Source organism: Eumetopias jubatus, unplaced genomic scaffold, assembly GCF_037043125.1.
Source record: "Eumetopias jubatus isolate StellerSeaLion01/CBP00866 unplaced genomic scaffold, mEumJub1_p1.0 scaffold_4, whole genome shotgun sequence".
NCBI lineage: Eukaryota > Metazoa > Chordata > Mammalia > Carnivora > Otariidae > Eumetopias > Eumetopias jubatus.
This window is the reverse complement of record NW_028274810.1, coordinates 8,850,936-8,873,556: the sequence shown is the minus strand read 5'-3', so window position 1 is coordinate 8,873,556 and position 22,621 is coordinate 8,850,936. Positions and strand designations below refer to the sequence as shown.

The 22,621-nt window shown below is 47.0% G+C and overlaps 1 protein-coding gene across 1 annotated transcript; it reads left to right on the top strand.

Moving 5' to 3' along the window:
- The first annotated feature begins 3,930 nt into the window (after positions 1–3,930).
- On the top strand, positions 3,931–16,709 carry CD2 (CD2 molecule). The gene is made up of 5 exons (XM_028101969.2): positions 3,931–4,056; positions 4,177–4,476; positions 8,655–8,903; positions 12,599–12,721; positions 15,934–16,709. Exons 1-5 carry the CDS (start codon positions 3,996–3,998, stop codon positions 16,242–16,244), a joined length of 1,044 nt encoding a protein of 347 aa, XP_027957770.1. The 5' UTR covers positions 3,931–3,995; the 3' UTR covers positions 16,245–16,709.
- Positions 16,710–22,621: the final 5,912 nt, after the last annotated feature.

Below are 22,621 nucleotides of genomic sequence, written 5' to 3'. Positions count from 1 at the left end.
ACCTCTCACTCGAAGACAGGGACTGCGCCCACCCACAGTGCTTGAACTCTTACCCAAGTAGGAGTTCCACTGAGAATCAAAGTAAAAAGCAATTTCACTTGAAAAGCAATATCTGTTCAAGTTAGAAATATTAGAAGCACAGCAACAACCAAGTTCAACAGAACAATAGCTATGATCCCGCCACGCAGGGACCAACCCCTGGTGGATAGCCTTCCAAAACACAAACCCAACACACTTTTTGAGAAGTGGAAATAGGATCATGTTGTTTATTGTCACCTTTTCTCCCCCCATATTCAGTTTGTCCACATCATGATTTGCTCTTGCATGTTTAAATTGCTTCCACTTTTGACTTGTAAAAAAAATACTACAGTGTACAAACTTATAGGCAAGGCTTGTAAGTCCTTCATTACTTCCAGAGGATAAAATCATTGTTGAGGACTTATTTGGTCAAAATACCAATATTTTTGATGTTTCTGAATCACACTGGCAAATTTTCCACCGGATATTCTATACCTGTCTGCATTTCTTCTGGCCATACACAAGGGGGTCTGTTTTCACCATCATCAACACTGTACATTTCAATTTTTTTAAAATGAGAGATGAAAATCTAAGTTAAAATTGTACCTTTTTTGGTTTATTATTAAATTGACTACTTTTTCATGGCCTTATTGTTCATTTGTATTTCTTCTTTTGTGAATTATCCCTTTTATGACCTTGACCCATTTTTAACATCAAGGTGTCCATTTTTTCTTTCTACATCTACACAAAAAAATTAATTTTAAGGATATCAACCTGTGTCATACATCTTGCAACTCATTTGCCCCTTTTAGTTGTCTTTTAATGTTTCTTATGGGTTTTTATGTACAAAAGTTTTAAACTTTACATAGATCCATCAATCCCTTCCTTTTTCACGGTTTTTGCCCTTGAAGCCATGCTCATTACCCAGAATTAATGAGATGGGAGAGAAAATTATTGTTTCAAAAAGAAGAAAGGAAAGCTGCTGTCCATTTGCTCCATGAAAACATAGGAAAAATGATCAGAAAAATGGGAGAAAGGAGGGGAGGGAACTGCCTTTAAAAGCTGAGGCAAGTTACACAATGGCCACCACCACGTGGTCCAGACCATACCCGTCCGAGGTTGGACAGCTCGCTAGTGGGTGGGTCACTTGCAAGTGGGAAGCTATACGTTAATGGTTTCTCAGATCCTGCATACACTTTTGAAAACACATGCGTGTCTAAAACATCCTTTATTTAAAAAAAATAAAAACTTTTCATTACAAAAATAATGTGTTCGTTACCAGAATTTCTGACTTCACAGAAGTTGGTAAAGTAAAAAGTGCAAATTTTGAATCGGCCTCCTTGAAATCTAAGTTTTGAAAGAGGAGCACTGTTAAAAGTTCAGCATGAATCCTTCCAGACTTTTTTCCATGTATACACTAGTTATAATATATAAGGTGATGTGATACAGTATAATTGTCACTTTTCGGCCTACTTTATTCTATTTTAACCATTATACAGTATTTCATAATATGAGTCTACCATCATTTAAGTTGTTTGCAATTTTCTATTACAAAAAAATGCTACAACAGACATCCTTGAGCAGAAATTTTGCACATTTATGCAAATATCTGTGTAGAATAGATTTCTCAAATTAAAATTGCTAGGTAAAAAAATATATTCTTTGAAATTTGGCATAAGTGGCCAAATTTCATCCCTTGCGAGGTGTAGATTTATACTCCCTTCAATATTGTATGAAGGTACATGTTTCTCCCTATGTTCTTATTAATATTATTTTCTTTTCTAGTTTTGCCAATCTGGTAGTGATAATGGTATTTCATGGCTATATTAGATGTCCTTTCAAAAGTTTATTGGTATTTCTTCTATTAAGCATTTCTTCTACAAACTGTTCATTTGTATCTTTGCCCATTTAAAAAACTGAGTTTTCGGGTGCCTGGGTGCCTCAGTTGGTTAAGTGACTGCCTTCAGTTCAGGTCATGATCCTGGAGTCCCGGGATCGAGTCCCCCATTGGCTCCCTGCTCAGGTGGGAGTCTGCTTCTCCCTCTGACCCTCCCCCCTCTCGTGCTCTCTCTCTCAAATAAATAAATAAAATCTTAAAAAAAATAAACTGAGTTTTCTTTTCTTAATAGGAATAATTTACATTCTTGGATATTAATAATTTCTCATATATACTGCAAATATTTGCCATCATGTCTTTTCATTTTGTCCATTTCTTTGCCTATACATAAATGTCACATTTTTATGTGGTCAATTGTGTCCATTTTTTCTTTATTACTTTGGGATCATATAGCATATGTAGGTAGGCCTTCCATACTCAAAGATATGAAGATATATTTCCGTGTTATTTTTTAGCACTTAAGAATTTAACGCAACTAGAGTTTATTTTTGCGGCTGATATGCATTAGGAATTTGTCACACAATCAGGAAGTAAATATTCTATGTAGGTTTCCCTTTACCCAGGGGTTGAGATCCAGGGCTCTGTCTTCATTTCACTCCCTGGGCAACGTGCTGAGAGATAATATCCATATTTGTGCCTAAATTAAAAAAAAAGAAAACAAACATAATTTTTAAGATTTTTACTCACTCTCCTCAGGAAGCACAAAACTGGACATTTACTTTGGAAATCTCTCATTGGCTGGCTTCTCAGTGCATTTTTTTCTGAGTGCATCCAATACATCACTTTATTTCTCTCCCTGAATCACAAATTTCTCTCCTCTTCCCCTCTGAGTCCTCCCTCACTTCTCCTTTTCTCTTTATCTCTTCCTTTCCTTAACCATCTGTAGCATTAACCATCGTAAATGCTCCGAATGATTCAGTCTGGTTGTTTGATAGTATCCCACAGACTCTACGAATTTTTGTTTGTTTGGGAACAAGTTTTTATTTACCTAATTGAATTTCAACAGAGTTGTAAAATGTATGCTGAACTTAAGATCTGGGAATTTCAAGCACCTACAGTTGAGACTCAACTTATACGTCTTTTTATTTATTTATTTTTAATTTTTTAAAGATTTTATTTATTTGTTTATTTGAGAGAGAATGAGAGACAGCACATGTGAGGGAGGATCAGAGGGAGAAGCAGACTCCCCGCTGAGCAGGGAACCCGATGCGGGACTCGATCCCAGGACTCCAGGATCATGACCTGAGCCGAAGGCAGTGGCCCAACCAACTGAGCCACCCAGGTGCCCCTGTCCTTTTAGATTTTATTTATTTATTTATTTTGAGAGAGTGAGAATGAGAGAGAGAGAGAGAGCACATGAGAGGGGGCAGGGCCAGAGGGAGAAGCAGGCTCCTTGCTGAGCAGGAAGCCTGATGCAGGACTCGATCCCAGGACTCCAGGATCATGACCTGAGCCGAAGGCAGTCACTTAACCAACTGAGCCACCCAGGCGCCCGCCTTGTCTTTTTAATCACAAAGAATTTTAGAACCTAGAAAACACCTGTTGGGGAAGAGAAAAGAAATCTATTTTCATAATTCTTTCACGTGTATACATTCTCCAATACTTGTACTCACAGGATAAATATTTGTATGCTGTTATCCACTTATGAACATTTACCTATATTTTGATGTGGTCTTCTTAGAGGCAGCATGGCAGAATGGATAGAAGCAGGCTGTATGGTTAAATTTGGCTCCTTGTTAACCAAAGGGGGCTCTGGAGTGAGTTACTTAGCCCCTCGGTTCCTTTTCTCTTTGATGGGGGTAATAAAACCCACCCAAGGTTGTTGTGAGGATTAAAATGTGATAAGAAGACACCTACGCAGGATAAACACACCTGCTTTGGTAAAGGAGCCCATCAGCAGGGTTGGTTTGCTGAGGGTGTATGTGTGCGCCTGTGCGTGTGCGTGTGTTTTATGCTAACTGTAAAAGAAGTAAAAAAAAGAGGCACGTGGTTCAGCTCTCGGAGGGTGGATTCCTCTGGTCTTACTTCAGTTCCTTTTGCAGGAAGAGCTCAAATCATAACAAGGAAACTAACCCTAAAGATGAGCCTCGCATGTCAAATCTTAGCCAGCTTCCTTCTGATTTTCATCGTTTCTACCAAAGGTAAGTCAGTGTGGGTCTCCACTGGAGACCCTAACGTGAGCATAAGAGTCAAAGAGGTCATAGCCCAACTTTCTCCAGCAGTGAGTCTCAAGATCTCAGGAACTGTCTTGCTTTTTATAGGTGCAGCCCCTGAAAACAATGTTGTCTGGGGTACCCTGGGTCAAGACTTCAACCTGAACATTACTGGTTTTCAAATGAATGATGATATAGATGATATACGATGGGAAAAGGGCAAAATCAAGGTTGCACGACTCAAAATGGGCAAGCTTAAAGAGACAGATGGAAGATACAATGTATCAACAAATGGAGCTCTGAAAATTAAACATCTGAAGATAGAGGACAGTGATTCCTACAGGGTGGTTATATATGCTACAAATGGAAAGAACATATTGGACAAAACATTTCTACTGAAGATTCAAGGTAAGTCTTGGTTCCCTAAATTCTCCCATCTCAGTCTGGGTGCTATTTAGCAAGGTGGGGAATAGCATGTATGGAATGGCCCCAGCCTGACCTCGGCCTTGGGGGAGCCCTAAAGGAGATCTAATGCATCTCTCCAACCTCAGTGAGGGCTCCGTCCTGCGGAAGAGATGGAATCTCCACGTGGGGAAATACATGGCTGATAGAACCTCAACTCTCTTTGCCTAAAATGCTCTCTTCAGTGGTTAATGGCGATATGCAGTTGCGTGTAGAACCTCGATTAAGGTGGCATCAGTCAGGAGGAGAGGAACAGGTAGGCAGAAGAGAAAAGTGGCCATTTCAGGTGGACGATGAAGGAGTGAGCTGGGTGTGGGGCAGACTAACTGGAGAGCAGTGGGTCTTCCATCCACAGAGATATTTCAAGCCAGGATGCCCTGAAAGAGTAGCTATAAGGCAGGAAATGGCTGGAAGTCATGAATTTAAAGATGAACAGCCCTTGTTTCAGATCTGTTCAACATCAGAGTGATCAAAAGTGGAAGATAATTTTTGCTATAGCTGTAGAAAAGACACCAGGCGTGGCCGTATGTATGTGATGCCCTGGGAGGGTGGGAGTGCATCCTGAAGATGAGCCAGGGAGCTGTTGTTACAGTCCAGTCCGAAGGAGGTGGGTGGGGGTGGGGAGCTGCTTGGGGATTCTGAATTCAGGCCGCATGTTAGAGTCAATGGGAGACCCTAGGAAAGGTTACCGGGGCCAAGGTCCCAGCCCAGACCAATCAAATCAGAATTTCATGGCAGGGGCCCTGGGCATCAGTAGGTGCCAAAGCTCCCCAGCTGACCCTAACAGGCAGACAGAACCGAGGGCCCCTGGAGTAGATAAGGGGTGCCTGTAAAATGAGGAAGTAGAGTACGTGGAGAGTCCTGGGTGGAGAAAGGATGGGCAAGGTGGCTTGGGTGCAGGACACTAGGAAGAGAAAGCGAAATTGAAATGACACTGAAGTTGAAAGTCTGGGGATACTTGGGAGGTGGTGATAAGAAGTGAGAAGAGGAAGAAGCACTCGGCTTGGAAAGGAAGACAGGCGCACAAACCAGGGATTCCGCGGGCAAATAAACCAGTATTTCTGTGCTTCACACAGGAAATGCGCTGGAGGCAGGGCCCCTCCCCCCTCGCTAGGCTCACCTCCAGCCCAGCTCTCAGCAACCCCACATGTGCCGGCTCCCTGCAAATGACAACTCTCCGTACCCTGGTCCCCTGCAACCTTGAATGGAGAGCACATTCCAGAAATGGGGCAGGACTGAGAATGGAGCTGGAAGGGGGCTCTGCTTACGGGCTCTGGGAACCCAGTTCTCATGACTCCTGTCCACATGGGCTCAAGTGTTCCCTTCTGAACACGAGCCTCACGTTTGTGCCTCATCTAGTAATGCAGTGGTAATGGCTAACCAGCTCGGTGTCGGGTGCTTTGTTCCATGATCTTACTTAAGGTTCCTGACAATCCCGAGAGCTCATTGTTATTATCCTCGTATTATCTACAGGGACGTAGAAGCGACTTCTCCAAAGTCGCACGGCTTGACAGGAGCAGAGTCAGGGTGCAAGTCCAGGGCTTCTCTTAACAAGGATGGTGACATTTGTTTCCCCCAAACAGCTTTATTGAGATAGAATTCACATACCAGAAGTTCACCCACTTAAAGTGTACAATTCAACGGCTTCTGGTATATTCACAGAGTTGTACAACTAGCACACAATTGACTTTAGAGCATTTTCTTTATTCCCCAGATAAACCCCGCATTCCTTGGCCAAAAGACAGAGATCTTTCTGTGACACAACAGCCACCGGCTGAGTGTGTGTGTCTGTGTGTGTGTCATTGTCACACAGCATCTTAATTCAGTGTGTGGTCTTGTCCCCATTACTTGCCACGTGGCTTTGGGCAAATTCTCTGTCTGCTCTGAGTCTGATCTTTGTAATAATAACTCCATGGGATATTCAATGAGACAGCTAAACAAAGGTGCCCTGCAGGACCTGGGACCCAATACCCATTTGTGCAGTGCTAACGCCCTCCCCCATCCGTTCCTTCGCGCTTCTCGCAGCTTCGGCCTCTGTACTCAGATCTCCTTAATGAGGGGGCTACTTCCTCTGGCCGAAGAGGCACTGGAAGCCCTCTTAAAAGGATGTGTTGGGGGAGAATGAATAAATCCTAGTGACCTAGAACTAAGGAGTTCTCATGTATGTGATGTACCCCCACTTGATCCAGCCATGCCTCTTCCGGAAGCTACCTTACAGAGAGGGCATGTCCAAAGACATGGCGTCAAGAGCCTGCTCATCACTGTGTGGTTTATATTAATGAAATATTGGAAAGGATTGCAAAGTCCCCAGCAGTTATAAACTTATTCATTAAATTAAGAATACATCATTTAAAAAGATGGTAGAGATGAATATTTATCGATGTTTATAAAGGAAAGAATTTCATAATAGATCATTGGTAAGGAGGAATAAGGCAGACTACAAAATCATATGATCCAGTTTTAGTTTTTAAAACATGATTTATATGGATATTATGTATAGAAATCACCTGGTAAGGATATACATAAAAATATTAATTATTGACTCTGGGTAGTAGAATTGCATGTGATTTTTTTTAAAGATTTTATTTATTTGAGAGAGAGAGAGAGCACACATGAGTAGGGAGAGGGGCAGAGGGAGCAGCAGGCTTCCTGCGGAGCAGGGAGCCTGATGCGGGGCTCAATCCCAGAACCCCGAGATCATGACCTGAGCCAAAGGCAGACGCACAACCGACTGAGCCACCCAGGCACCCTTGCATGTGATTTTTAATCTTGAAACATTTTGTTGCATCTGATCAATTTTTATAGTGATTGGATGTCACTGTTATAAATAGAAAAAAAGATTGTTTCCATTTTGAAGAGGCAAGTAAACACCTTGATTTGACCCCTAGACTCTGCACTGGTTGCCTTGTAGACCCTCCATCTTCTTCATTCTGGATCACACAGAATCTTGAGAGGGGAAGGAAGGTGAATTTCCACATGCGGACCTACTAGGGCAAAAATGAAATCTGATGGGAAAGTTCATGGAGAAGATACGTTGTCTGGGAGGCAAGGAGGGAGGGAGTCATTGAAAAAGAAGCCATCTGGCTGCATAAGGAATGGAGAGAGATTGAGAGAGAAAGGTGGTAAACCTGGGGAAAGAGAGTCAGGGTGAGATTGAGAACAGAAGAGAAGAAGGAGGAGGTCACGCTAGCTAAGAAGTGGTGGAGTTAGGATTTCCACCGGCCCCATCTGAAGCCAAGGGCTTTGTCTTTCATGCCACAGCCTTGGCATATTATGGTGTCAGAAAAAGAAAGGCAGGGAGTTTACGATTATGAACGTAACAATGGCCACCAATAACGTCAGTACCTAACGATGTGCCCAGGGCCCTGTCACAGGTTGTCCCTGTTACGACAGGTGGGGCATGTCTTTCTTATCCGTCTCTTACAGATGAGGTCCAGTGAGGCACAGTGAGGGGCTGAGCAGCTTTGGGTGAGGAAAGGGGTTGGTGCCCACTCACCCCAGAGCTTGAGTTGCACACCTGGCCCTCTGCTCCCAGGACCTGGTGGATGGGTGGGGGTGGGGTTTGTTTGTGACCAAGGTCCCAGGCCACACATGGAACGATGCCTCCAGGGCAGCGTTCCTGGCTGCTTTGAAGCACTGCTCCCCACCTCAGGCTTGTGGGGATCAGGACATGTTAACCGCCTTACCATGCTACTGAACTTGGACTTGGAAGAGTGGGCTCCTCCCCTGATCTATCATTTATTAGTGGATGCCCTTAGTCCACCATTTAACCTCAGGTCTTGGGTATGTCCTCTGTAAATGGTAAGAAAACATCAACCTCTTCCGTGTGTTAGGATTAAATGATATCATGTATGTGAAAACATTTTAAGGTACAAAATAGCACATAAACTCTTGAGATATATATATATATATATTTTACTCCTGTAATGTAGCTATGAACTTCACAGAAAAATTTGTGCTGAATGTGCTGTATAAAAAAAAGAAAATAAAAAAAAGATTTTCAAAAATAGCTAGTGGTCTTGGAAATTGTTCCCTGGTCCCAAACTAACTCCATTCCCCCCTCTATTAATGTCTATTAAAATCAGAAAATTGGCTAATATGAATTGGATTTTTTTTTTTTCCAGAGGAGGTTTCACTACCTGTGATGTTCTGGAGTTGTACCAACAGAAACCTGACCTGTGAGATAAGGAGTGGAACTGACCCTGAATTAATGCTGTATCTAGATAATACATTATTAGCTAATGGTGCATCTAAAACTATTTCTCGGAGGATTGCCCCAAACAAGTGGACGACCAAACGGAGTATGTCATTCAACTGCACGGCGAAGAACAAAGTCAGTAAGCAAAACGGAGGGGTGACCATCGATTGTTCAGGTGCGTGGCAAGCACTGGTCAGACGTCCCGGGCTTACTTCTCAAACACAGCCTGCCAGGTCCAGGGCAGAGACTCACTCCAGCACCTGGGTTCCCGGGCTAGGAGGCAGCCTTGGCTCAGGGTGAGAACTGAAAACACACCTCTTCCTCCTGGAAACCTCCAAGGGAATCCTTGGAGGAGAGAGAAGGTGGTGTTCTATGGTTACCCATCGTGTGTGTCCTTCCATGGAGCACAGTGTAACGTCAGGCAATTACAAAGATCCTCTTCTGGGAGAAAGAATTGCCCAGTTGAAGAGGTAGAAGGAACTGTAGAGGTTATCTCATGCAAACCCCCATTTCCCAGAGAGGTCAGCTGATTTGCCTGAGGTCCCTCAGCTAGTCAGTGACCAGGATTGTGACTCCCAGGCTAACAATGGAGAAGGAAACAAAAAAGATTACTTTCTGGAAGGGAGATGGGCAGTACCTCCTATCAGGAGCCAAGGTAAAAATCCAGAAGTTAGGGGCATGGAGAGAGGATGAGCTCAAGGCCAGGGAGGATGGTGGACCCAGTGAGGAAATGTCCCTCCTGCCATAGAGCTGACAGCCCCGCATCAGGAAGTCCTGAAACCCCAGGCGTGTAAGCTCTTCCCCCAGAGTTCCTGCTTCACACGACTCCTGGAAGTAATATTGGGGAGGCAGCCTGCTGTTGGGGGCGCTCTGGGAACCAGAGGCCTGGACTTGAGTTCGCATCTGTCCAAATTCAGTGGGATTAACTTGTCAGAGTTCCTTCCCCTTTCTGGGCTTCAGCCTCCTGGTCCACAAAGAGAATGAGCCCCATGATCCCTCAGTTTCCTCATCTCGTACTCTGTCTGCTGAACCCTTCTGAAGGGAGACTGAACACAGAAAAGTAGTTTCTGAGATTCTACAGGGACTATGGCTGGTGAGTTACCTCAGGGAACAGCCCTGAGCTGGTATGAAGTCAGACGTGAGGCTTTCTTATATACGCGTTGAAGGAGTTATCTGCCGCTGCATAACAAATTACCTTTGTTGGTGGCTTAAAACACGGTGACTCGCTCACAGTTTCTGTGAGTCACAAGTCTGGGAGTGTCTTAGCAGCTGGGTGGTTGTGGCTCTTACATGCGGCTGCGGTCAGGACACCGGCCGGGACCACAGTCATGTGGGCCGGGTCCAGGCTCTGCTTGTCAGGGCTCGCTCACGGGGCCTGTTGGGCCGCCTCACAATATGGCTACTAGCTGCCCTCAGCCAGGCTAAGAGAGAGCCTGAGTGAGTGTCTGAGGCAAACGCCATGGTCTATTTGTAACTTAGTCTCAGGGGTACTATCCCATCACTTCTACCATATTCTGTTCTTCAGAAGCGACACAGTAAGCCCAGCCCACGTGCATAGGAGGGAATACCAGGGGGCTGGGGGCTTTGGGGAGGCATCTTAGAGGCTGCCAACCACACGCTGAGACGGGCATCACTTCACCCTCATGTCGGTCCACCAGCCATGACCCCACAACCCCCCATCATGAAGGCGCAGTGCGCGAAGCTGCCCCTTCTTGACTTCACAACCTCTTTTCCCCCTTCTGGAAAAGACATACTTCTACTAAAAATTATTCATTGTTTATCTGAAATTCAAATGTAATTGCATGTCCTGTGGTTTATCTGGCAACCATGTTCTTCATGTTTATTCTAACCAGATCCCACCAGCATAGAAATGTGTGTGCATCGGGGATGGAGGGAGTCAGGAAGGGCCTCGGGAGAAGCCAAGGTTCAAAGGTAGAACATTCACATCCCTTACCCTCTGGGGCAGGTCTGGAAAAGGGCCACTGAAGAGATGGGAAGGATTCCCCCGGGGGAGGCGGGGGAGGGGCAGGCGCTCTTGAAGACCCTCAAAGGGATCACCTTCAAGGTCCAAGCCAGAGAGGGGCAAGGAAAAGACTATCCATTTGGCTCAGCAAAAAGCAAGCATATCCTTGAAACCAAAACACTGAGGGAGGAGCACATTTGGATGCTGAAGGACCGCCTCACATGAACTTAAGGGGGCGTCACGTGGGAAGCGGTATGCTTGGATTTCGAGATGGTGAGGACGTGGTTTTGAATGATGGAGCCCCAGCTGCCTCTGAGACAAGCTGGAATGTTCCCTGCCAAGAGCACCCCAGGTCTCGGAGGGTCCTGCTGGACAGACCTGTGAATGGACAGTGTGAGGCGTGCCTCCGTTTCCATGAGTGCCCCAGACAGAGGTGTGGCCACCCCGTGTGAGGACTCAAAAGCTTAGCAGTGGCTGCACGGCTCAGCCCCTGCTCCCCGACCTGTTCCCACTGGGTCAGACCCTGGGAAGTTCAGCCTGAGAGAGACTCCAGCAGCCCCCGGCTCCAGCCGCCAGAGCCTTCAAGGACCCCAGTGCTTTCTTGGTCTTATGGAACGTTCCAATGGAAGCACCGCTGTCCACAGAGCAGGGGAGGTTGTGTGACTGGCAGGCCAAGAGTGGGGCAGAGAGGGAAAACAGTGAGAATTAACAGACTGTTGCCGTCAGAAAATCTTTCAGTTTGGTTTCTGGGCCTCTGGCTTACTCCCAGGGCTCATCCCGGGCTTCACGTGTAACGGGGTCTTCCTAGGGATGTTTGGCTAGAAAAGGGTCTCCTTGTGTTGCTGGCTGAGCTCCGGTTTGTCCTCCAGATGCGTGAGTCCCCTGACACCTGGCCTCAGCTACGGCCTCTCTAACTGCCTTTGACTCACCAAGGGCAGGTGGCCCAGTCCCTCTCCTGGGGACACAGCTCCCAGAAACGCCAGTGCACAGAGCTCTGCTAAGAGCCAGACCTCGCCTCTGTGTGTCGTTTTACAGTTTACAAAGCACTTTCACATCCATTATCTGATTGACCTCCAACAGCCAGCCTGTGATATAAGTTTCATTTTCTCCTTTTTATGCTGAATGGAACAGGCTCAGAGAGGTGGAGTAGCTTGCCAAAGGTCACACAGCTCTTGCCCAGACGAGCCTGGATTCAAACCCATTTCTCTGAACACTGAGTGGTTATCCTTATTGTGTTGTGGCAACTGAAGGTCTGCGACCTCAAGATCAAATTCACTGCCGCTGCTAAGCTAACTCACTGCGTGTCTGAGTTTCTCTCATAGGCCAGGGAAAATCTGGGAGGGGGAGCTGACCAGCGGGCTGGACAAGTGAAACATTTACCCTGAGTCTTCGGAAACTGCCTGGTCAAAACAAAAAAATGCCACCTGGTGTCGGAGGGCAGCCAGAGATGAAGGTGGATACATAGTGCAGAAACATGGAAGCAAGGGGCTGCTTAACGGCACCACTCGGGAACAAATACTTTGTGGTCTCAGGCAACCCATCCTCCCTCTCTCAGCCTATGAAACTAGAAGTGACCCTAGATTGTCTCTAAACTCCTTCCCAGAGCTAAACTGACATGCTCCTTGTTGGGGTGGTGGGGCGGGCAGGGAGAGGGGCAATGTCCGGCACCCGAAGAATTTGGCATGTCTGGCACAGAGCAGCCGTCTGGGGGGCTTCGGCCAGACCCCCGCGCTTTCAGAGATCAACAAGACTGACGGCCTCCGTGCGCTCAGCTTTTCTGAGGGCGAAAAGCCCCATGAGGCTCTTTCACCTGCTTCATGCGGGAGGCAGGAGTCCTTGGCCAGAGCCATGAAATGGCACCTCAGCCCAGGACCCCTCACCTCCATGCATTTCTGTTCCTCTTGCAGAGAAGGGTCTGGACTTGTATCTCATTGTTGGTATCTGCGGAGGAGGCACCATCTTCGTCATCTTTATGACACTACTCATTTTCTACATCAACAAGAGAAAAAAGCAGAACAGTAGGAGAAATGGTAAGCTCCCCCGCTTCTGTCCCACCGCAGGCCAGGGCAAAATCCCCGTGGAAACAACTCATGGGGATGACACTGTGAGTCTGGAAGGAAAATAATGGAGATGGGGATTTTCAGAATGTCAGGGTTATAACCGGTGGTTACAGGTTTTTCCATTCTCTGTTTAGCTTGATCTTTGAAAAATAAATTCTCAGTGGTGACAGTAGGAGAGCATTGAGAAGCTGAATCCTGGTTGGCCCCTTGGAATGCACCACCGAGGCTGACTCGGTCGAAGCCCTGTGTGGACATATTTTGAATGAGCCACACATCTCTACGTGGGTAGAATGATTAGCTTCGAAATATCATCTCCATGAACAAACATCTCGTCCTCTCTGGAGGCGGGGTGGGTGGGTGGGGGTGGAGGCAGGCAAGGTGTGTTCAGAACCACACTCTTGGAAACACAGGTAAAATTTCAGGGACCCGCAGGACACATGTGGTCTAAAACCAGGGAGTTACACCCCCTTTTCCAATTTGTTGTTCAGAGGGGGTATGTGTGCTGGGACTGTTTCTTCCTCAAATCAGGCCTGTCCAACAACCCAGCAAGAATGAAAATGTTGTGCTTATAAGTGGGGAGCTGGCTCAAGGAACACAGGCCTCCCAAGGCAGTGAGTTCAGATAATGGCACATCAGGTGTCTCTGCGGGCTCTGGGGGTGCTGGGACCCCATGCTGCAGGTGGGTCCGGCGGGGCACATCGAGCCACAGCCAGACATGCAGCCAGCAAGCAGGCCCCTCAGGTTCTGTGTAATCTGACATTCACAGTAGGACTGGGTCCTCTCACTCTGGGTCTCTCCCTAGAGGGGGCGTGTGATGCCCACGCCAGTGGCCTGCAGCACCACACAAACAAGGACCTGGGCTTAACCTGCGCAGGCAGGCGTGGTCTTGGGCCACCTTTGGACTTGGCTTCCTTACTCCAGACTTCTCACCTTGGGTCCCCTTCAGGCCACGGCTCCCAGGGCAACACCGTGTTTCCACCGCCATCTCTCCAGCCTCTCTGCCCACCTGGAGCAGAATTGCTTGCTAGTCCCATGGGCACCCATGGTTCCCTCATGTCTGTGCCCTGCTCAGGCTGTTTTCTGTCCATGTCCCCCTGCAAAGACCCTTTCTCCATTGCCTGATGGTCAAAGATCACATAGTCCTCCAAGCCCATGACAAGGCAATTCCTGCTTTCAACATGATAATTAGCTCATGTTGACAAAGCAGTGAGTCACTTGGGCCAGGGACTAACCTCTGTAATATAATGCTTTGCATTCATTATTGTATCCAACTTCCCGAGTGATCTTGTGAGATAGATAATATTCATACAGATGAGAAAATTTAAGCTCAGTGAGGTTAAATGATTTCCCCCCAAATCCTATGGCCAGTGGGCTAAGTCAGGACTAGGGTGATACAAGCAAGGAGTTCTGTACAATTTAGGTAGACCATCACCCTCAGGGTCTACCCTGCCTTGCACAACCCTGAGAGTGAGGGACCCCTTCCATTCTGTGCCCTGGTGAGATGAGGACACTGAGCCTGGAGGAATTCTGGGGAGCAGGCATTTGGGCAGTGGCTGCAGGGACGGGGGGGTGGCACGCCAGAACCCCCCAGTCCTGCTCTGCCAGGCAGGCTGCTCAGAGCCACAGTTCACCTGTTTGTTGTGCAAGGCAGCCCCGGGGGCTTGGCCACTTGGCCGCACTCGCTTCCTCCCCGCAGAGCTCATGGGACTCTGTCTGCACCTCTCTGGTGGCTCTGGGCTCTTCCCAGAGTCTGACATTGTGGTTTGCAGTCCTGCTTCGGGTCCCTTGATTTTAGGCTTCTTGAGGGCAAGTATTGTCCTGTCACCGTCTTGTATCTGAGCCATCGCTTCTACTTGGCAATGGCACTTAAATTGAGAAGATGGGGAACAAATGTTTGAAGGACAAATGTACAAAACAAAACAGTGGGTGAACAGACTGCTAGGCAAATGGGCAGCCCAAGCTTGCCTTAGAGGGGATGAGAGAGGCCTCTCTAAAGCCGCACGGCCGGGACTTGGGCCCGCCCCTCAAGTCCTCTCCACAGCTTCCTGGCACGCCCTCAGCTACCTCAGGGCACCAAAGACGGCATAGAGGATGTGTTTTTCTCTTTCCGTGCCCTTTACCTTTTGTGCTTAGAGCACTCTGGCCCCTCGTGTGTCACAACCACGTCATCGGACTCTGAGTCTTCACATTCAAAGCTGCCTGAGGCCTGGATTTCCAGCCCTCAGGGGAGACTGTTCTCCCAACATCCTCACCAGAAGTTACAGGGCCATGCTCAGAGGGTACCGGGGCTTCCTAAGCTGGATATGCCCATGTCAATGTGAGGGGCCATTCACTGGCCCTAGAAGAACGTTCTCTTCCTAGCTCCCTTGGGAGCCCTGCAAGGATGGCTTTGGACAGAGGCACTGGGACACCTCCCTTGCAGCCCAGGGGAGGCGGAGGGCCAGAGGGGCCCTTCAGGCCTAGAGCAGGTGAGCCTCCTCACGGATTTCCTGTGTGGTTTTGAAACAACAAAGGAACAACCACATTATTGGGAGCTGTGGGCCTGTCTTCACGACTGCTGTCACATATCGCAGAAAATCCCAGAGGGGTGATAGGACGAGAAATTCTTGTCCTTCCTAGCCCAAGAGCATGGGGCTTGCTTATGAATTTCTGAGAAACTAGTAAGTTTCTGAGGACTGAGAGGCCCCTTGCATATATTCCAACCCCTCACCAGAATGTGGGTTGCCTTAGAGCAAGAACTGGATGAAAGGCAGCCCTAACAGGGAAACCCACCAGAAGTCAGATGGTTACTAACGTCCCCTCTGACTACGGAGCTCCTATCCAAAGTGCTCCAACCACCAGGTGCTCTCAGGGCATGGTCTCTAGGGTAACCCAGAGGCAGGGCTCTGAGGTCTGAGCGCCCTCTCCATGCCTGGGACACCCCGGCACAAGCCCTCTACCTGCGTCTTTTCCTCTGGCTCCCTGAGTTCCCAAAAGCCCTGGGCTCTCACTCTACCCTGCTGGTGGGCGTTTCTGTCTCCCCTACAGGACCTGGAAATTTTAGAGGGTAGAGGTGGCATCTGCTTTCTCACCACATCCCCCAAACAGCTAGCACGACATCCCACACATAGGCGATACGCTCAATAAATATTTACATTGATCCTATCTTACCAAGAGAACGCTCAAAGGTTTTATTATTGCAGACGAGGAGCTGGAGATAAGAACACGCAGAGTAACCACCAAGGAGAGGCGCCAGAAGCCCCGCCAGGTTCCAGGATCAGCTCCTCAAAATCCAGCTGTGTCCCAAGCTCCTCCACCACCTAGTCATCGGCCCCAGGTCCCTTGTCATCGGTCCCCGCCTCCGAGCCACCGTGTCCAGCATCACCCGCAGAAGAAGGCTCCTCCTCCGTCAGCCACCCACGTTCACCAGCAGAAAGGTCCTCCCCTCCCTAGGCCTCGAGTTCAACCAAAACCTCCCCATGGGGCACAGAAAACTCATAACTCTGTCTCCTGACATGGTTGTCCCCTTCTTCTAACTAAAAGAGATAGAAATTGTTCTTTCCCATAAGGGCACAGTGGAGTTTCTCCACGGTGGGGGTCCGCACCTGCGCTTTCATCAAGTGCATTCTGCAAGTTAGGATTACCACCTCCTAGGCATGTGGGCCATGGCCATGTCTGCATCTCCTAGCTCATCCACGTGCCCTAACACCTGGAGCCTCTGGCTTCCTCCCAAATCCTCATCATGCCAGGAAGGGCTAGCAATTCAAATGCCAGCATCGGGATGATGGGCCACCGAGCACAAAGTTCTAGAGCTCTCCTGGCTTCCCCTTCAGATCACGTGCAGACATGAGCTGTCTCGCCGCACCTGTGCCTCGCTGCAAGCAGCTACCTGCCCGAGTGACCCTGGGGTTTCTTATGTGCCTGGTGGACACTTGCTTACCATCTTGAGGGGAGAAGTGAAATAAAAGCTTTGATTTGACCAGTGTCTGCTCATTGTAGAAAGAAGCCCAGCAGCAAGCTGCTGGATGAGAAAGAGGCTGGGTGGTGTGACAGCAGGATCAAATTTGGTCACCCCAATTCACCTGGGCCACCAAATCCCCCCCCCAGAACAACCAGAACATGTTCCCCAGGTCTCAGCTGCAAGGCTGGCCCAACAAGCTATTTGATTTGTCTGTTGAATTGAAACCTCTATGCGCAAACTGTGACAAAGAGGCACCAGCAAACGGAATTTGGGTCTCACTTCCTTGACTGTTCAGACATGGTCACAATGATCTGTAGAATCATCCTTGAAAAGAAGGGAATCTGTGAATCCTGGAGGTGCCGTGAGACGATCAAACAACACCAAAGGGCAGCTGGGCTGGGAGCCACCTTGGTGGCATCAAATCCCCAGTGTCTTAAATGGCCACTGGGCAAAGATCATCCCCCATCCCCAGCCAGCAACCATGCTAGCTATACAGGGGGAAGTGGAAAAAAAAAAAAAAAAAAGAACAGTTTTCAGTTAAGGTTTTAAACAATAGGCAGTGAGCAGGCACCTGCTTTGAAATGTTTGGTGCCATGTTTGTGGTCTTGTCCTCCCTCCTTCTCCTGGCTTTGTGCACTTGCTAAACCTTGTCAAGATCTGGCAGGAAGCTCTGAGGTCTAAACCACAAAGTCTCTGTATACTTAGGACTTCCTGTAAGAGCTCACTGAGGGTGGAACCATGCCTGCCTCTTAACCCCAGTGTTTACTGTGTTAGTACCCCCAGTTAATTATTAAGGATGAGGATGAATGAGCGCCCACGGCCTCCTGAAATCCAGCCCAGTAACAGTCATCCCAGGACCTACCTGGTGGGAGAGATGAAGGTCTTAGCACTGCCCCCTTCTCCTTCCTCGCGGCAGTCCTGAAGGATTCCATCAGCCATCCTGCCATCATGGCTCATTCCCATCCCTTTCACGAAGCCTTCCCTGGCCTCTCCAGCCCAAGCCCGGCCTTTCTTCTGAAATCCTGGGTTGCGATCACATATATTGCCTGTAACTGCTCCTCAGTTCATCGTTCAGTCACTCAGCATTCACTGAACGTCTATGTGCCAGACTCTCTCCTAGGTAGAGGTGTTCACCAGCGTCTTTGCCTAGACTCAGCTTACAGTCTGGTTACAGAGCGGAGGACCAATAACCAGACAAATGAAACACAGCCTGGGAAGTAGAGGTCAGATGCAAGTACAGGAGCCCAGAGGAAGGACTTTGAATCTACATGGAATCGGGGGGCTGGGGCGACCTGGAGGAGGCATTTGAATCGAGTCAAACTAAATCAGTAGCGTTGGTGAAGTCGCTGGGCAGAATCACCCATGCAGAGGCAACAGCCTGAGCAAGGTTCATGTCAGCTCCCTGTGTCCACAGGTGTGTGATTCCTTTTTCAACTACTGGGTTTCATCAACTTGAAGGTACCATTGATACGAAGGGGCACTGGTATTTTATATGCTGTAAGAGAGAAAAAAACACCCTTCGTTGCGTTATAACAAATACTAAGATACAGTTTTTAGGCATGATCCCATTTCTGAGATGTTAAAATGTAAAAAAAAAAAAATGCTTTTTAGAATCAGTGAAAGCTTCCTGAGGACAATGACTATTTCTCAGTGTCGTGTACTGAAAATGTCACTAGTAACTTGACTGAATGGGTGAGGATAGCCCTGTCAAAGGAAGGGCATTGGACATGTGTAGCATCTACTGATGTAAGACACATTCCCTCCCTGCTACAGTCTCCACTGTGAGGCGGAAAACATGGGCTTTGCTCAAGATTTGTGCTGCAGTCACCCCACATGTCCGGTGTTGGGTGACCTGCCACTGACCCTGTCTGTAGCATAGACTTTCTGAGAAATGATCAGGTCAGCTGCATAAGAATAAACTGTGGATAAAAAAAACTTGAAAAACAAATGGGGCCCCTGTCTGGGTCAGTCAGAGGAGCTTGAGACTCTTGATCTTGGGGTCGTGAGTTTGAGCTCCATGTTGTGTGTAGAAAATCTTTAAATAAATAAAAAAAATGTTTCAAAAAAAAAGAAGAATAGACTGTGGAGCTTGTCAAAGAAATAATGATTCAGGAGGTTAGGTTGGGGCCCAAGCCCCTGGGTTTTTAACGGCCTCTCTAGGTGATTCCGACAGCCATTCAAGTTGGGGAACCACAGGTCTTTGGGTTCTCAAATTATTACTCATCAGTGGCTGGCCAAACTTGAGGACTTATAAATAATACAACATTGGAAGAAAAACAGCAACAGCCCAGTTAAATAAGCCTCTGAGGGGAATTTCCAATACAAGAAAGTCTGCCAAATTGGAAAAAAATATCTAGGTAGTTCAAGGGACAGGAATACCCTAGAGTGTCAGATGAAGATAAGAAAGTTTGATTTTTCTGATAGCTCCCCACCCCTCGCCCTCCCTGAAGAGCAGTCTAACCCTAGCAGCTGGGCCAGCCTAGCTCCAAGGGGGCCCCGGTGGTGGACTCAGCCTCCCTCTCTGCACCCTCCTACATGGGCCCCTCGGGGCTGGCCATGTTTGCCAGGCTGCAGCCGCACGGCTCCTCCAGTGTGGTCATGTGTCCTACACATCAGGGCCACCGCCCACACGGTTCCCCTGGCTCCTTGCCTGCTTGCCAGTCCACAGTCTTCTTTCAGGACTCAGACCCCAGGTCATTAGAGGGGCCTTTCATTATCCTGAACTCTGCCGTGAGCTTGTGAGACCATTTCATCTCTGTGACTTGCTCTGTGGTCATCCAGCTCAGAGTGGAAGAAGGCCCAAGGCTACCAGAGCCAGAGTAATTTACTCGGCCTCATCGGATATTGGTTTCCTTATCTGTCAAATGAGGAGAACAGCTCACTGGGTCAGAGTGAGGATTCACTCTGGAAATAATGTATGTAAATGTAACTGGTGTGACCTACTGGGCAGAAGACATCTGACAACTAAGCTTTCCACCTGGCTTGATGCCTGAATAAGAATACCCCGGAAAGCAGGTACAAATGGCCCACTTATTGGAAAGAGACGCAGTGGATTATAAATTAATAAATAAGTACGCAGTAAGGTGACTTGTGCTGTGAGTTTGATTCACCTGACTTAGTTTCCTGATGTCAGGCCCCATGGGACAATTGGATAAAATCCTATATCAGATGTATTAAAAGCTACAGATCAGATCTGTGAGACCACCCCACAAAGCCTGGACTGAGCCACCAACCTGGCTGTCACGTCCTTGGCCCCCTAAGCAGGACCACCCTGATGACACACCTGGACTCCATAAGACAGCTTGGCGGCTCATTCACAGCAATTCAAAGCAGGGGAAATTCTGGTCTTTCTGATAGCCTACCTGTCCACGTGAGATCTACCCACTGGTCAGGGCCAGCATAGGGGAGGTGCTTACAACAAATGTTTGTGTTGGGCAATCAACCTTCATGGATTCAAGCAGTCAGTCAGTCCTGGAGGTCCAAAAGGAACTGGTGCAGCAGAGCCCAGCCACATGCACTGGGGAAGCAATAGCTAGATTACAGGGAGCTGCCCTCAAGGAGGGGACAGAGCAGGGGAGTTTCTAGTTAAGGGTAACAGCTTCACTCATGCATCAGCCTTTACTGCCTTCTGAAACTCAACAAAAGTAATATTACACTTCACAAAGATAAAAGACATAAACCACAAAAACAGGGGCACCTGGGGGGCTCAGTCAGTGAAGCATGCGACTCGTGATCTCGGGGTCTTGAGTTTGAGCCTCACGTTGGGCATAGAGCTTACTTTTAAAAAAAAAAAGACATAACCACAAAAATAAGTAGAACAGAGAAAAAAATCCATTGGCATCATTTGGGGAGTTGGAAAAAGCCAAGGGAAGGGCAGTGGTTGACTGAGAAGACTTCAAGAGTTACAACAATCTGGGCACCTGGGTGGCTCAGTTGGTTAAGCGACTGCCTTCGGCTCAGGTCATGATCCTGGAGTCCCGGGATCGAGTCCCACATTGGGCTCCCTGCTCGGCAGGGAGTCTGCTTCGCCCTCTGACCCTCCCCCTTCTCATGTTCTCTCTCTCTCTCTCATTCTCTCTCTCTCTCAAATAAATAAATAAAATCTTTAAAAAAAGTTTATAAAAAAAAAGTTACAACAATCTGAAGGCAGCAATGGGGAAAAAGCCATGGTGCAAACTGATTCACTGCATTCAATATTCAAAAGGCATATGAGTCGGTGGCACGAGGTATCTCCAGAAGTAGGAATGATGGGTGAGGCTAAAACAGAAAGATTGATTAAAAATTTACATAAGAAGCAGTTAGATCCCGGATTCCATGCCCTACACCATGCAGATCAGTTACTGCCCAGCAGAGGCCCGCAGATTTGTTCTCTGGATGAGGGGAATGCCAGGCACAGTTCATTGAAGGGGACTCTATTAAAAACAGGGGGATTAAATAAAAGTTTTCCACTGAATGTTGGGATTGAGCTCCTATCCCACCCAGCTTACAGAAACTAGGCAGAATATTTATGATTTCAGGCAGGATATTAGAAAAGATTTATCAGCTCAAAAAAAATCTCATCAAAAAGATCTTACTGAAAAAAGACCTAATGACACTAACATCCAGGGTTTCCCAATGAAACCACCCAGCTAGATGACCCTAGAGTCTGCAGTCACTAAGCCCCTCAGACCCATACAGAGTTGTCTTTACATTTCTTCTCTTAAACACGAGCAGACAGTCAAGCACCCCATGGAAATGAGGAAAACCTCCAATATGAAAGACAAGGACTTAAAAAAAAACAAACATAAACGTGCTCAAAGGGATGAGAAAATACTGCATCCCTGAAAAAAGAACAGAGTGCTAACTAAAAGAATAATCAGAGAGTGTTCTTGGAAATTACAAATATAGTAGCAGAAATGAAAAACTCAACAAAGGTGCTGGAAGATAATGTTGAAAAATCTTCTCAGACAATAGAGCAAAAGGACAAAGAAGGAAAAATGGTAATAAAAAGATTTTAAATTGGGGAACAGATCTAGTAGGTCCAAAATCTAAGTAATGGGCATCCAGAAAGAAAACAATGGAAGCAGAGGGAGTTTACTGTCCACGAAATAATTCCAGAACATTTCTGGAATGGAAGGATATAAGTTCCCATTTGAAAAGGGCTCACTAAGGACCTAGCACCATGAAAGGAAATGAATCCACAATAAGATATAGCATTATAAAACTCCAGAACACCAGGACCAAAAAAAGCAGGTAGGGGAAGGGAGGGAGGGAGGAAGGGAGGGAAGAAGGGAGGAAGGAAGGAAGGAAGGAAGGAAGGAAGGAAGGAAGGAAGGAAGGAAGGAAGGAAGGAAGGAAGGAAGGAAACACTGACTGGAATAGAGAAAGGGACTAGGGGAGAATTATTCAAGAAGATGAAATTAATAAAACATCTGATATATTTAAGCATAATGAGAAAAGATTTACATTTCGGAGGGAGAGTTTGAGAATAAATTAGGGATAAGTACAGAGCACACTACTCAACAAACAAAAGACAATAATTAACCATAGGAAAAATAATAACTTGCACAGAAAAGCAAATCACTGCATCCCATATCACTTGGCAGTGCATATCACTTACATGACCGCTAATAATATAAACACTGAATGTTGATCTATCCCAAATTATAATGTTGCTTTACTGGTAGGATTAGGGGTGGAGAGTCCATATATAATGCCTAAAGCGGAAAAAAGTCAAGAAGCAACTATATAATCATATTTAGAGACAAGGACGTAAATACCAAAAGAATCAGTTTTAAAACGTGAGGGTGGTTCTCTGTGGAGAGCGGGTATTGTAGGGAGGGGGTATCGGGAGGCTACTATTAATGTTCATGTTGTTTTTGGTAATAAGTTTTGTGGGACTACTTGACTCAAACCTATATGCATATTAAATCTTGATCCAAATAAAAATG